Consider the following 15,438-nt stretch of genomic DNA (forward strand, 5'->3'; position numbering starts at 1 on the left):
GAGCCCTGGGTAGCTGCACATCTTTGGGGCTGTGTTGGAAGAGTGTGTGATTTTTATATTTATTACAGAGCTTTAGATGCCAGTGGGCTCCCATTATGGTTTGTGATAAATCTCTTGAATCATAGAACATTCTGAGTTGGTAAGGACCCACAGGGGCCATGGAGTCCAACTCCTGGATTTGCTCAAGACAACCCCAGAAGTTGCACCATGTGCCTGGGAGCATTGTCCACATCCTTCTTGAACTGTCACAGGCTTGGTGCCATAATTGCTTCCCTGGAGAGCCTCCATTCCAGAGTGGTGGTGCCCCGCAGTGCTTCTTCAGGGCTTTGTTTGTATCCTGTTACACCCTATCTCCTTTCCTGGGTTGAGACCACAGTCAGAGAGCCTGCAGAACCAGACACCCTTGCTTTCTGGAAGATGGGAAGTTTACTAAGTGCAGAAAACAGACAGAATGAAGAATTATTGTTGGAGAAGGAGTGAACAGAAGAAGCAATCAAACAGCTCAGAAAGGGATCTGAGGGATTAGATTAAAGGTGCCAGGGGTATTCCAGAAGCGAAAAGAAAGACCTCATTCATCACACCTGTACAGAAGTTGAACATGTAAAAATCAGCTGCCTTACAAAACAAACCCCAACCAACTGGAAAAGAACAGGTAACCCAGATTTATGCTTGTAATAGCTGTGACATTGAACCACTGATTAGAGCCCTTGGCCTGTTGAAAGGGGTGGATGTGGAGCCATCCCATCCTTTCCGGCTATTGTTCCTACAGCCAGAGACTGTAAAAGCTTAATAACATCGCGTTTCCCATGCTGGATCCAATCAATGGCCTGTGGCAGCAATTATCCAGTCTCCAGGACATTGGTGGGAGCTAACATCACTGCAACAGGGCTCTCCTGGTGTCATTTGTATTGCACCAGGTCTCTTTTTGTCAGAATATGTCACTTCTGCAGTATCTGCTAGAACCAACCCAAATTTCTAGTATTTCATTCAGCCAAACTTTGATTTTGTGTTTCGTGTACAGCTGGGGCAGCCTACCTGTGCGTGGAGGGGATCCATAAACCACTCTGTATATGCTGACAATAATGGCATTTCAGTAGTAGGCTCCGCTTGTCCTGCACTTCATCAGCCCATTTCTCTAGGTGTTAGGGTTGTCCATGGGAAGGAAGCACAATTCCCCTTCACTATGCAGGGGTGTCTCTGAAAATTTTAATTTGAGGTGGAAATGAAAAACAGGCTGTTCCTCTTGGTGATGCTCTGTTAAAGGCTTGAAGAAGTAAAGATGGGACACAGAGCTGAAATAAGCTCTCGACAATAGCCGAAGGGCACAAATTCAGTCACTACAAGAAGCTGCCGTGGTCCCTTGCAGACTGCACTGGGACTGTGCAGTTTTCCATAGCATTCAACTGCAACATACAGCCAAGGACCTGGGCTCCTGCTCCTGCCTCTGTTCTCCAAGCACACTGTGACCTTGGCTCTGACATATGGCTCAATTTTTTAATCATTTTAAGGGTATCTCCCCTCAAGAGTTGAGGTTTAAAGAGCAGTTGTAAAGTTGTATGGGTCTTTTTATGATCCTGGTTTGGCTAGATGCCAGTTGCTAAACCGACTCTTACAATAGCTACCAAGGAATCTGTGATGCTTTTGTGCCTTGAATACTCATGTTGCACCTCAGAGCTGTGGCTGTATAATCAGAGACACAAAAGGAAAGGTGTAATATCTTCACGTATATATCCTTTACAAGGAAGGAATTATTTTGATACTGAATCATCCTGAAAACATACCTCAATTAATCGCTGGTTTTAAATAGCTATTGCATGCCACTTGGTAAGTGCTGCCGGCAGTGTGGAGTGCAGTGTGGCATTTCTCTAATTTGCAATGTTAATGATCCAATTTAAGTCATGTAAAGCTAGCACAAGATACCAAACTTATAAATGCATGTTATAATAGAGATGGCTTATGTGTGTGAAAGAGCCTGGAGGGAAATACGGTGTTAAATATACTCTATCATGATTGAAAGGAAAAGGCTGGGGGCTGCTTGTGCTGCTGGTTTCTCAGAGGGAAATCTAACAGAAATCATGTAATTGCTCCCATTTTTCTTGTTTGTCCCTCAAATGCTTTCCCAAAGTATTTGGTCTAGTTATTGCATTGGTGCTTCCTCTGATACTGTAGACTCCCAGGATTAGTCATACACCATCATCTAAAAAAAAAAAGTTTCTTCCCTGTGCTGCAAATGTCATTTTTGATTAGGAAAATAGATCACCGAAACATCTTGTTCCCTTTCCACAGCGTATGCTTTTCTGTTTGCTGCATTTTGTTCAGCCTGGATGTGGCAGTCGGGCAGACCCTTTGTGGCCAGGGCTCCAGGGCAGCATTTCAGCACCAGCACTGCAGCACCTGCAGGGACTTTTCTTCTGGCCCCATTTGAAGCACAGCAATGGTCTGAACTCCTGGCTACCTGTCAGTGAGCTGAGCTACCCCAACTGCAGGTGCACACAGCAAAAAGTCATTTCGGTGACATGCTGGTTCAGTGTAATTAATAAGACTAAAGGTTTTAATCTTGCAGCAATATTAATACTACTGGCTTCTCATTTGCTGATATAAAATAGTTTCAAACACCAATTTGTCTTACAATTATAAACTAATCAGGTTCAAAATCTGGATCTTGTAGTGGATATTGCAGGCCTAATTTGTTAAACAAGATCTGTTCAGTAGTTGCTCAGAAAAGAAAAACAGCAATGTTGTAAGTGGTGCATTGGCTGAGCTAGTAGAAAGTCAATAAACAGTTGTTGTTTATTGCTTTGTTGAAAGGAGTCAGTAGCTATCAGAATGTTTTTCAGTACATCAGTCACTGTGTTGCCAAAATGTCATTTGTTTTGGCTTTGGCACAGGGAGGGTGGGGATGCTGAGATGAACAGTTACTGCTCTGGATCTGGCGAAGTGCACATGTTGATGAATGACCATTGTGTCTTCCCAGGAGCCTTCTGCTCTGGACCCCGTGCGATTCTGGAGTTCCTTCAACATGTGAGGCTTAGGGAAAAGATTGTTTTCTTCAGCTCTCCCAGAGAGAAGGTGGAGGTCAGCCGCGGTCCTTGGCAGTGGGTAGGGGAACTTGGAGAACGTCTCTTCCAGGGTTAACTGGTGTTCTAAGTCTGGCATAGAAGGAAGTTTTTCTTCTGTTAAGACAGATGGGGACAGACAGGGCCCTAAAAAGACCAGGGATCTTCACAGTTTGCACCAGATCAGGATCAGTCAGCCTGAAAACCAGATCAGCTCTCTTGAATTTCTGTGTGACATCAGTTTCTAACCTGGGTTTGCAACAACATGCCACAACTTCATCGGGCAAATGTACATCTCCTTAGCCTTAAGTCTGCAGTTTTTTGTGATATTTCCTTGTAATCCTCCTGCAATTTAAGATAATAATTTCTTATTCTCATTATGAGAAACATGAAAAAAAAATACTCCTCTTTTTCACCCTGGTGGCCCTTTCCGTAACTGAAGACAGCTATAATATCCTTCCTTAGTCTTCCCCTTTCTTCTCTGAGCAATCCTAGTCTTCTAGTGTTCCGGGGAGGTTGTAGCTTCTAGCTTTTATCCGTAGGACTGATGGGGGGATTACATCTTCCTTGAAAAAATGGGCTCCAAAACTGAAGCACATTATGTGAACTGAAGCCCATTGAAGAAATCAGTTAAGCTGAGGCCTGAGGAAGAAATCATGAGAGTCTTTTGTGAGGCTTTCTGGTTACATTCCTGCTGCACATTGCCCTGTGACTCTTTCCTTTCTCTTGCCAAACATGCCATTATTACTGACCATTGTTTGTCTATACATTGGGTTTGATTCATCCCCTATATAAATCTGATCCCCTGTAAATTTGAGCCTTTCCTTTTTGCTGTTTGTTGCGTAGACATCAAACTCTGCACATCTTGGTTTTCAATCTTTTTGTTCCTGGTGGACATTTTTTGGCACTTTATCTTCATAGATATTTATGTCTATATTGTAGTGATATGTAGAGGCTACAGTGGTCTGCTGTCCAACACAGTGTGATATTTTACATACCTACCTGTGCACATCAGAGTCCCCTTACCAGAAGCGTTCTATAGCCAGATTTCTCAGGAATGCCTGGCGTGGTAGAGCTTGAGGCAGAGGGAATCTGCCAACAGCACAGCACTTTCTGTTCCCCAGGGCACAGACTGAAGGTATAAATATTTATTAGCAGCACAATGTTCTAGCCCAAGAGTCTGAATGACAACACTGGAATTGCAGAAACTTCTCGTTGACCCAAATGTAACGCCTGTATTCAGGGTGTGTGGTTTCTCACTTGTTTTTCTGCTCACTAAGTCAGTCCCCTATGCACAGAACATCTATCCATTTTTCAGACTCAATGTTTGATGTAGGAAAGAAACAAAACATTTGGACTTGTCCTTTCCTGTTAGCATTTGTGTGCAGTATGCAATCCACATGGGCAGCTCCAGAAAGCAGATGTCTGCTGAGCTGCAAGCCCTCACTGTAAGCTGTGACACATGTGTTGGTACTGAGACTTCCAGCATCTTTTAAGTAGGACAGAAGACACAAGGACATCATTGATGGGTACTGCAGAGAGACAAGTTAGCTGGATGATATTCTTGATCAGTTGGCTCATACTGATACAGCTGATGGTGGTCAGATAGAAGCCTGTGTACTATGGAAAGAAGTGATGGTCAAGCTCTTTATACTGGGTCTTTCCTTGAGATTAGAGGATGAGGGCAGTTCTGCCCCTCTGATTTTATCCAAAAAAAAAAAAGCAGCAGAGCTACATTGGTGATGAATTTCCCACAGACAGCAAAGTGGAGAACATTTTCATTAGAGGTGTAAATATGACTGATTTTGAGAAGGAGGGGCAGATAAAGATTTGAGAAGGAGGGGCAGATAAAGATTCTCAAGTTACACATATGTTTTTGAGGTGCAGCTGAAGACCAAAGAAATTGTGTGTGCCATTCCCTTCCACATGCACTGGGGTCCCTGAGGATTTGCAGAGTGGAAAGCGGGGCCTTGTTAAGGGGTCAGAAGTGCTGACTGTGAAGGAAGGCATAGAAAGCTCTGTTTTCCCAGGTGCTACCAGGGTGAGTTTGTACCAAGCACCCAACTCCATCAGTTGGGGCTGTTCCCTACCCCACAGTTGGTGTGGGTTATTGGGAGGGGTAGGTTGTAAAAGTAAAAGGCTATTGAGCTGATGCTTTCTTAAGTACTGCAAAAAGGAAAGTGATTTAAAACAGAAGAAATAAAAAATCCTGCTAAGCATGCCATCTTCCTTAAACCCCAGATTTCGGTTTAAAGTGTTTTCACCTTCTGTGTGTGCTCCTGCATACTGATGATTCACAGCACTCCTGCTCCACAAAGGTTTACTGGAACTAATTTATGATGTTCAGAAATGGCACATGGTGCACACACTGTGGGACATGGCTGCTCCTAGCAGGAGGGCAGTTTTCAAGATCCTTTGTGTCGAGCCTATAGAAACAAACAATCTAGTAAGAAAACTCCCCACCGTTCAAATGCTGTGATTGTGCATGCCCAATTAAGCTATGAGCATGTGGGGAGAAAACTTTGATTAAACTCTGGCCCCAGCCAAATGTTCATGCAGTGCCCTGACTGAATATATATTTTCCTTAGGAATGAAGACATACAGAAGCCTCAAGAACAGCAACAAAAAAAACCTTAAATATATTAGATATCTTTAGTCATCTACAGTCCCTGCAGGCACTTCTCAGCACTTGCCTTTAGTTTGGGAGCATTGCATTGTCCTCAGTGAGCAAAAAGAAATAACATCATCTGTCCTGGGACCAGTCACACCATATAACTGAGATTTTGATGTTGTGGGCAGAGCTGTGTGTATTGCTGTAGGGAGGCTTGTGAAAAAGAAAAAAATTGCCCAGTGAATTCCAATAGCAAAAGCCTGTGTTGAATCTCAGTGTGCTCTTAGGCATTCACTAGCAAAAGGCTAATCAGTCAAGTAAACGATTCTCTGGACAGTTGAGCTGTAGAGAGAGAAGTGCATCCATTCAGTACGCACAGAGGCAGAGTGTATTTGTGTAGAGACAGCTCCAGCCGAGCTGGCGTGGGAATGCTGCTGTTTTCACAGTGGGCATTGTTACTATGGAGTCCTGTGAGTTGCTGCAGAATGTCTGTGAAGTGATGGATGGGAAATATGATAGTGTCTTGCCACTCCTGGGCCAGGGGTAGATAGCTGCTGGAGCTGGGGACACTGTCCCTGGCCCAGCTGGGTTTCCTCTCAAATCCATTTTACTCTCTGGGGGGAGTGGGCCTGGCCCATGCATGCAGTAGTGGTCACCCACAGTGATGGTGTTTGTGATCCCTCTGCTCAAGCTGTGGATCTCTTGTGCAGCTGTAATGTGCTGCTGGGGCTGAAAACTGTCATGCCAAACCTTTGGGAAGAATTCTTAGGGCTGACTCTGCTACCATGTTCTGCACCTATTTCCACCTCCAGTGTCAGAAGCTCTACCAGCTGCCAGGCCTTCTCTCTAGACTGTGGGGAGAGGGAAACACTTCTCCAAGGACAGATTTGTGTCCTTTTAAGATGAGTGTCTTAGACAGAATGGGAATAATCACTCTTTGAAAATCATCTTGGTTTCCTCAGGAGGCCTAGGAAGCCTTTTCTGTGTGTTTGGTCTAAAGCCCACTTTTGAGATTTCTCCGGCTGAGTTCACTGGTCCAGGCTCAGAGTTCAAATCTTCAAAGGCACCTCCGAACATTCCCCCCCTCCCTCTGTTGATGCAAATGGATGTCTCATGTCAGGTTGCCTGCAAAGGTAAAGTTACTGTGAGCACATCAGTTTGCTATGAAAGGGAAGGGCTAGTTTGGATTTAGAGTTTTAGCATGATTTTAACAATGTGAACCTGGGCTAGTCTAGAAATGGCCAAACCCCTTCTCTGCCATGTGCATTTCTGGCTTTGAGCTCAGTGTACTCTCTGCTGGACTGGACCAGCACAGGAGACAGTGTCATCACACTGTGTCAGTTCCCATATCATGTTTACTCCTGTGCCTTCCTGCAGCCAGCAGACTGGGGCTCACAGGACTTCCTTATTGTGTCCAGTAGCAACTAGGAAGCATGCAGGTCTTGGAGTCATGCTCCTTAGAAATGGCTGTGTCCTGCCTTTTCCCAGATTGGCAGAGAAAAGGTACTCATCCAGGAAGCCTGGACTCAAATGGTGCCACTTAGCAGCATTTGGACATCCCTCTTGGAGAGATTATAGCATGTCTGACAGACAGACATGTCCTTTGTGTTATCTAGATGTTCCCATGTGTAGAAGCTCAAAGATAAGGGAGCTCAGGTGAATGTCTCAAACACTGATAGCTGGATGGCTTTGGAGCCAACCAAGGATTGTTGCTAGTAACAGCTAAGGATTGTTAGTAATAGAACACTGAATAGAATGTGGCTGGAGAAGGGGCCACAGGGAGGTAGAGCAGTGTTTTTCTGGGACAAACATCCTTATCCTGGCTCCTGGAGATTAGCACAACACAGCACAGGTGTAGGAATGAGGTCAAGAAGCAGGCATGTAGGAGGATATGGAGACCACAAAATACCCTGAAGCCTCCAACCCATTTCCACAGTAACTAAATTACACAGAAAGGGAGAAACTTACCTCCAGGGAGGGAAATTTATCTATAAAAAGGTACCCTCACAAAGCCCTGCGTGTGCACCCCATGACCCTGAACACTCCATCATCTGCATCAGCAATGGAGCCAGGACTGCTGATCTCTCTCTCTCTCTCTCTCTCTCTCTGTCTTTCTCTCTCTTTTTCTTCTTTTCTTTCTTTCTGTTCCTCTTTAATTCATCTCTTTCTCCCTTTCCTTTCACCTCCCTCCTTTATCCTAAACCCACTGCTGGGTGCTTAATAGGAGGCTAAGAACTAATGTACCAATTTCCATAACAAGTGTGTAATTTACTAACAGAGCTTTGTAGGATTTTGTGGACCCTCTAACTTCCGACATTCCTTTCGTCCGCAAGCATCTGCAAATCTTGGGTGCTCCCTTCCCCTGGAGGGTGAGAGGCTACACCCTGAGATTCTTTCCTGCAGCTTGGATTCTGATCTATTCCCTTCATCTGGGCATGTTTGAGACCAGATTCATGTTCCAAGGATACCCCATGAACTGGTCTATGATTTATGCCTAAATGTTCTCCTGGAGGCTGTTTTTTTGGTTTGCAACCTAGTCACTAAACTGCTACATTAGAGGAAAACTGCAGCAGTGACTGCGTTAGAGGAAAGCAGAAGAAATTGTCTTTTGTTCAGCATTGTCCTTGAATGTGAGGTCTTGTATCCACCATCCATTTTAAGTACTGTCAAAGTCTACTGGGTAGTGCAAAGGAGCAGGATTTTCATAAAATGTTATAGCACTACATATGTTAACTAGTTTCCACCAAGCTAGAGCCTAATTCAAAAATTACATTTTATCTCCTAAGCACAGTGTATTATTAAAAGAGCTAATGTGCACTGAGTAGCTCAATAAGTGATAGTTTTTTTTACTGAGAGTGAAGAGTGATGTAACCTTGCTTTGAAACTCAGTGACTCTGCTTTGGGTACAGGTGTCAGTGCCAAATGATGTGTTGCATTTTACATGTAATTGTGTACAAAAGAAAAACTCCAGAAACTGAGAGAGAGACAATAGTATTCTAGTATTTAATTTATGATGCCTTGTATGATTTCTCACAAGTGATGGTTTGTTAATGTATTGGACCTAATGCTGAATGTTTGCTTTGCCTGCGCATCTCTAACTGTGGTATACCCAAATTTAATACACATCTATCTATCAGCATGTTCAATTTGATTTCTGTCTTCTAGATGGAAGTAAGAACATATTTGAAAACTAGTTTTAATTTTCACTATGGTGCTAAGTGGAGAGAGTTCCAACAAGTTTGCAGTTTGCTGTGAAAGGACTTCAGTTATTTTTATCAGTAGTAGAACTATCTGAGTTGTTAGTTTGTTTCTCTCTCAAGTTCTTTGATGTGCTGTACCATAGAGTTCAATAATGTTGTCTGCCAGTAGGCTGGAGCAGAAAGTGTTTGGGAAGATTGGTTTTCCAGGGGGGAAATTTTAGTGACAGTGAAAGGTACTGTGCTGACAGATATTTCCTGTCAGCCATGAAGTAGGTCCCAAGAGGGAGCAGAAATTGAATTCTCCTACCCATGTAGTCCTCGGTCCTTCCAAGCTGGACTTCCACACAGACCTGGTCTCAAACTTCTTAGTTTTAAGCTTGAAGTTGAGTGGTCTACTTGGGATTCATCTGAAACTGTAAATATGTTTCATACAACACCCCAAGGAGTCATATGTGAAAATTATTTGGGACTACTGCCAGCCCAGGCTGAATTTGAACTAGTGACCCACCATCCACTTTATATTCCTGGTATGATCCATCATATAAGCCTGATGTTGAAATTTGGCATTTCCAGAGGTACTTTTAACATAATAAATGTGCTTCCAAAGTTCTGTTTTGCCCCTGGGTATCAGTGTTCAAAACACTGGCATGTTCTTTGCTCCCTCTGAATGTGAAGGGAGTGGAGTTGCCTAATAGCCACTCAGAGAAGGAGCTGCAGAACTCTCAGCTAAACCTTTCTGTTTTGTTTCTGTTCTTTCTTAACAGGATCCAACAGCTGCAGCTATTTCGGACAGAGATTGTGATACGAGAGAGGGAGAGACTGTAGCCATGAACTATAAGCCATCTCCACTTCAAGTGAAATTAGGTGAGTCTGTGCTGATGGAGAGTGAAAAGGCTGAATCCAAGGCCTGAAAGACAGAATCATATTCAGATCTCTGTGCATGTGGCTGAGCGTGCCATCAAGGCTCAAGCAACTCACAGAGCAGTTTTATCATTGTGATTCTGCTGCTGTGATTCAGGGAACTGACCTACAAACATGTAAAGCCCCTGTATCCATGGATGTGGTAAAGAAAGGAAGCAATGCCTTAAAAGCAAGGCATAGTTCATTTAAACCTACAGGTTTTTTATTAAGCTGAAATCAAGGCTTGGCCAAATAAAGAATGAAGATAATATGGAGGGACTGTAAAAAGAAGAGAAGGCAGAATAGTTGCAACAAAAGGTAAAGGATCAGGGAGTTGAGACACTACCAGAAAAAGTGCTGCTTTTCTGTGAGATGAAGGACTTTTAAGTCCATAAAGGTTCCCACACAAATACCCATCTATTTCTGAGCAGTATTTTTTTAATTCTGGAAGCAGAATCATCCTGTTACTACAAGACACTGCTTATTTTCAAGGCTAATGCTTACAAGAGCAATCCACACATGCCTGTCTGCCTCCAAAACCTGAGCAGCTATTTAGCCACACAGCTTCAAGAACCTGATGACAGACAAGCCAAAGGAACAGTGTGCTTTTTGCTAAAAAAAATGGAAATCTAAGTGTGGAAAATTTCCCAGTAGGAGCAGGAAGGAGTCCCCTGGCTGTCCTTCACATCAGAGCAAGTAACGTTGAGAGGATGCTGCTGATTGAGGGTGGTTATGCAAGTCATGAATACTCTGAAACAGTGGCTGCTTTTCAGGAAAAGGCAGGGAGCAGCAGTGTGTGTTAATGACAGCACAATTCATAGTTTGGTAAAAGATTATTACTGCCAGCATGCCATATGCCACCAGGATCCTTTTTCGCTTCCAAGACAGTTCTTTAATGTTACTAGGCAGATAATTACTACTGCAGTAGTTGTTTTGGATAATTTAACACCAGGAAACAGGTTAGAGAGCAATTGATGCTATTATTGGTAAGTCTGCAATATTCTTGACTTTCTACGCAATGAAATATCCTCCTGAGATTCACTAACCTGATAGGAAATGGGGCTTTTTTAGACTTGGCTTTGGTAAGTCATGACACCTTTCTAGGAGATCAGATCATTGAAAACAGATTTGGATTCAGGGTGAAGAAGTTCAATTCATAGAAATTAAATGGAAGAGTAATTTGAGGTAGATCTTTAACCAATCTCAGTATTATAAATAAAGCTGGTAGAATGAGAAACTTGGGAAGTCAACACACATCAGGTGGTGTTGAAGGAGAAAGTATCAGAAGAAAGGACATTACTAATGAAGTTCTCCAACAGTCATTTTGTGTATATGTTCATTAATGACTTTTACATAAAATGCAGGAGTCGGCAGAGAAAATTTAGTAGAGCATATTTGGGAGGAATAAGTACAGTAAAGGCTCAGAAATAGCATAGAGGAAAAAACCATGAAAAGTGGAATAATAGAAATGAGAAGAATAGGACAGGAGAAACTCACTGTTCTGTAAGCTGACATTTATCAGCTGGGGATGACTACATCAGTTGATTTTAAGGTTATTATTATTGAAATGGACTAATACGTGAAAACAGTCCACAGTCACACTTCTGCAGAACTTACCAACTTTTTTCCAGGAATCAGATAGAGGAGAATTATTAGCTCTTCCTGCCAGAACTTCTGCTTTCCCACATAGGAAATATTCTCTTTCATTTAGCCAGTGCTGAGTGGCATGAAGAGTCAAAGGGAGGTACTGGAAGTGTTTGAGCAGTTTTTGTAGTGGAGGCACACTGTTCCCAGGACCTCCTTTCCCCTTGGTGCCTCTGCCAAGTGACCTCAGTGCTGACCACAGTATGCTTATGAAGATAACAGGGGGTGAAAGCTACCTGCTGAAGAGGAATTGCCCTGAAGGCTGACAAGCATCTTCCTGCCTTGTCTCCAGAGAGAAGTTTGCCCCAACACATCTCTGTGAAAAGAGTGTTCCTCTTTAATGAATTGTACACATACCTAGTGGCACTTGGACCAGCTCTCTACTCTTAGCCATACTCAGATGAGCTCTAGGTTATCTGAGGCAAAATGAGACTAACAGTATTGTCTGTGGCCAGTGTAACATGCCTTTAACACATCAGCTCCTGCTGCTCTTATTCTAAAAATCTGCACAGCCTCTTCGATTTTCTAGAAGCTTAATCACTGCATCTCCCAGCTCTGGCCCCCATTCCTCTGACTAGATTTTTTTGTCCCTTCTGCATTGAACTTGTCAGGGTTGGTTTTAATCTCTTTGAGGCTAGAAAAAGTTAAGGTGGTACATAAATTTTTAATAGCTTATCTGGCAAAGCCATTGTTTGGGGATGGTAGCAACTAGGGGCTTCATCCTATTGCAGGTTTTCCATATGGATGGTGGCATTTTTCACTGTTAAATCAGAATCAATTGTTCAAATGTCAGATGTTCTGATGGAAGGTTGATAAATGTCATTTTTCAGTTTGCAAAGATTTGTGTGTAAATCTGTCGTATGTGCTTGCTGGAAGCTTGGTTCAAGTGAGCTCAATTAAATACCAACCCAGCATGAGTACAACTTTTGCTTCCAGACGCTGTAGTGATTGAAGTGTGACAGAAAGAGCGTGAAAACTGCACATAGTGCACGCAGATTTATCCTGCTGCTTGAGTGGTCTTTTCCTTGGTTGCTTGTTCCCCTCTAAATAAATACATTTGGCTACATGTTTGCTTGAGGGGGGTCAGTTAGATACAGGAAAAACTTCATGGGTGTCTTGTATTTCTAGTGACTTCCTAAAGGTTGCACCTGTTTCATAAATGGAATAATAGTGCTTGATGCTAGGGCCACATCAAGAAAAGAACCTCGCAGCAAAGGGAAATAAGATCTCTGAGTTCACACAGGTCATAATTTTCAACATTTATTGATACTGTATCCATATTAATTATGTATTTGTCACTTTTCTAGCACTCCCACTTTGTCTTTCTATCCGGAGCTGCAATGTTCAGCCTTGCTTCTTTCTTTCTTTCAGATCATTGATAAGGAGACTTCTGACAGCAAGGGTTGGGGGTTGGGTGTACATTAGTGCTTAGGAGATGTCTCCAGCACATCCTTATTAGGAGCCATATCCAGATGGAGCACATACCACAAGCCTTTTGAAAACAGAGGAGAGTTATGATAAGGAGGAACAGAATAATCCCCAAGTGTAAATCTCAGGGCACCACATCCACTGGAAGGCAACAGATCCTCCTAGCATTCCCAGGAGATGAGATATTATTTTAATGAAGCTTATGCCATCTGCTTTTCTATTTTGCATTTTTAATTTCCCTTCTCTGGTCTGAAATCACTACCCAGACAGTCTGTGTCTGTCTTTCCTAGCAGTCATGACATTAGTTTGTGTTAAAACAGAATGGGCAATGTGGAAATTGGTTGGAGTGCTGTAAAACATGCAACAGGTGGGATGAAGGGTTATGGCAGAGGCATCTTCATCAGCACGTCCACCACACTGGGAGCCTGGCAGTAAGATGAACATGTGGGAGAGAGGCAGAGACACTCACAGCTGCCTTCAGCTCTCCAAGGTGCCTGTGGCCTTAGATGGAAGCACCTCCTCTCCTTGGATTATGTAGGGAATGAGACACTGTTTTTGGAAGATTTCTCAAAGGGGCCATAAAAGTTTGTGAAAACTGAATGTCTACGCTAAAGAAACAGAGTCACACGTCAAGGATGTTACTGGAATGCTGTTCACTTAGACCAAGCAGAACTGATAGGGTTAAAAAGTAGCAAAATCACCGTCACAGGGACATAGAGAATGGTGTTCCCTGGTGTGTCTGACTTGGACAAAACTAATTCGTGACTGAGCCCCATCTTGGTGGAGATTGAAGTGAACAGAGGATATAATCCATCAGGGGACAGAGGCTGATGACATGTCTGTATTGTTAGCTCCTGCCTTCCAGCCTGCTGCAGTGTATTCATGACAGATATTGAATTGCTCTGTGGTCAGAGAGGAATAGTACCAGGACTATCAGTCAGAACTACAAAGCCCTCTGGGTTCAACTTAACAAAATTGGTGCATTTCTGCCTGAAACTTTACAGAAGGTCTCTGATCCCAGTAAACAACAGAGTGCCCCATGTGGCTTTTGAGATTAATCTTTCAATTGGTGTAGGTGTTTTACCCCTTCCCCCCAGGGTGAGGTGTGTGTTCAGAGCTTGTCTTAAAGCTCTCCATCGAAGAGCCACAAAGCACACAGCAGAGTAGCCTCTCCTAGTGCTGCCCAAAAGGATGCTGTGCTCAGAGATCCCCTTCCAGGACTTCTCTTGCCTCAGGTCAAGATGCAGAGCTGGGAAGTGCAGTCACAAACAGAGCCGACAGGAAGCATCTTATGTAGGCTAAAAGGCTCTATATCTGCTTCCATCTGTGGCTCCTTTTCTGCATCATCACTTCCCAGTCTGCTCCAAAACTTGTGACTTCTGAAGCTTTTCATACAGAAAACAGAATAATAAAGGGGAAGTTGAAGTAGAGTGGACAGATCAATGCCATTAGTGTATCATTTTGTCAGTACTTCAAGTACTGTACTATTCCCAGTTGCTTTTCTGTAACAAGGTGATTAATGCTAATTAGGTACAGTAGCTGTTGTTTCTGGGAAGATGCTCTGTAGGTAAATTAGGGAAACATTTTATAAAAAGGCTCTAACTCTTAAGCTGGGTCCCCAGGTTCCAGCTCTGTTGACAGAACTGCAGATTTTCATATCCATAACTGTTTGCATGGCGACCTCAAGTGATATCATTACCTTAAGTGCAAAAAGCCATTTTGCTCCCCTGGGAGCACCCATTTCCTTGAACACAGTCTGTGCACTGTGCAGGGGGAAGGGTGGGGTGGAAGCCAGAGAGCAGGAGCAATAGAGTGCTGCTATTGATTTTCTTCATAAAGACAGTAGTGCAGCCCACCACTCAGAAGTCTCATGGGGCTTGGGAGGAATTTATTTAAACATTTTTTCACCTCTTATTACTCTTTCCATTTATAAGAGAAATACACAGATTTATGGCAGCATCCTTTCTGTTGGATATTTCCAGGCTCTTTTTGGAAAGGATGAGAGAGTGAGCAGCTGCATCACATTAAGGCTAGTAGGGCTGTCTGCAGACAGAGCTGCAAAGATGAGGGCAGAAAACCCGTTCTGACAGGCATATTATTGCAGATTACTTAGAAGAGAAGTAGAGGGGCAGAAAGGAAGAGGTGCCTGAGACAGGCTTGGGTAAGGAGTAAAGCCATTCAAACTGGAACAAAGCAATCACTGGATTTCAGCAGACAGACCCAGGCAGGAGGGAATGTGTGAGGGAGTGAGACAGAGGGAAGGGGGGTTCCAGACAGCAAATCCCAGGAGCAGAGCGCGAGCATATGCATATGGGAATGATGTGGCATGAGATTCACCAAATGACCTGACTTTTTGTATCACTGTAATTTTGCTTGATTTGTTATGCCACTGCACCAGGGCTTGGCTGGCCTTGCCTGGCCAGTATGTGCCCCTCTCCCATGACACATTCCTGGGTACCAACACACATCACAAGCCAAGAGACTCACACCCACTCACATCTTGTGTTGCACAGACCACACTTGGCTAATACTCCTTCAGGTAGAAAGTTGTGAAGAAGGAAGCTGTAATGTAAGTGGATAATTTTGGGTATGTTCTTTA

General features: G+C 43.4%; 1 protein-coding gene across 3 annotated transcripts in view; it reads left to right on the forward strand.

Annotated features, from left to right (window-relative positions):
• FAM219A (family with sequence similarity 219 member A) overlaps window positions 1-15,438 on the forward strand; it is an 86,443-nt gene that overhangs the window by 44,368 nt on the left and 26,637 nt on the right. For all 3 annotated transcript variants that reach the window (XM_054283346.1, XM_054283347.1, XM_054283348.1), the window contains exon 2: window positions 9,632-9,731. In XM_054283346.1, the coding sequence (XP_054139321.1) occupies window positions 9,632-9,731 (100 nt within the window). The remainder of the gene's footprint in view (window positions 1-9,631; window positions 9,732-15,438) is intronic.

The sequence above is a fragment of the Melozone crissalis genome, unplaced genomic scaffold, assembly GCF_028551555.1.
Source record: "Melozone crissalis strain CALT ecotype California unplaced genomic scaffold, PUWL_Pcris_2 ptg000036l_1, whole genome shotgun sequence".
In the NCBI taxonomy this organism is placed as follows: Eukaryota; Metazoa; Chordata; class Aves; order Passeriformes; family Passerellidae; genus Melozone; species Melozone crissalis.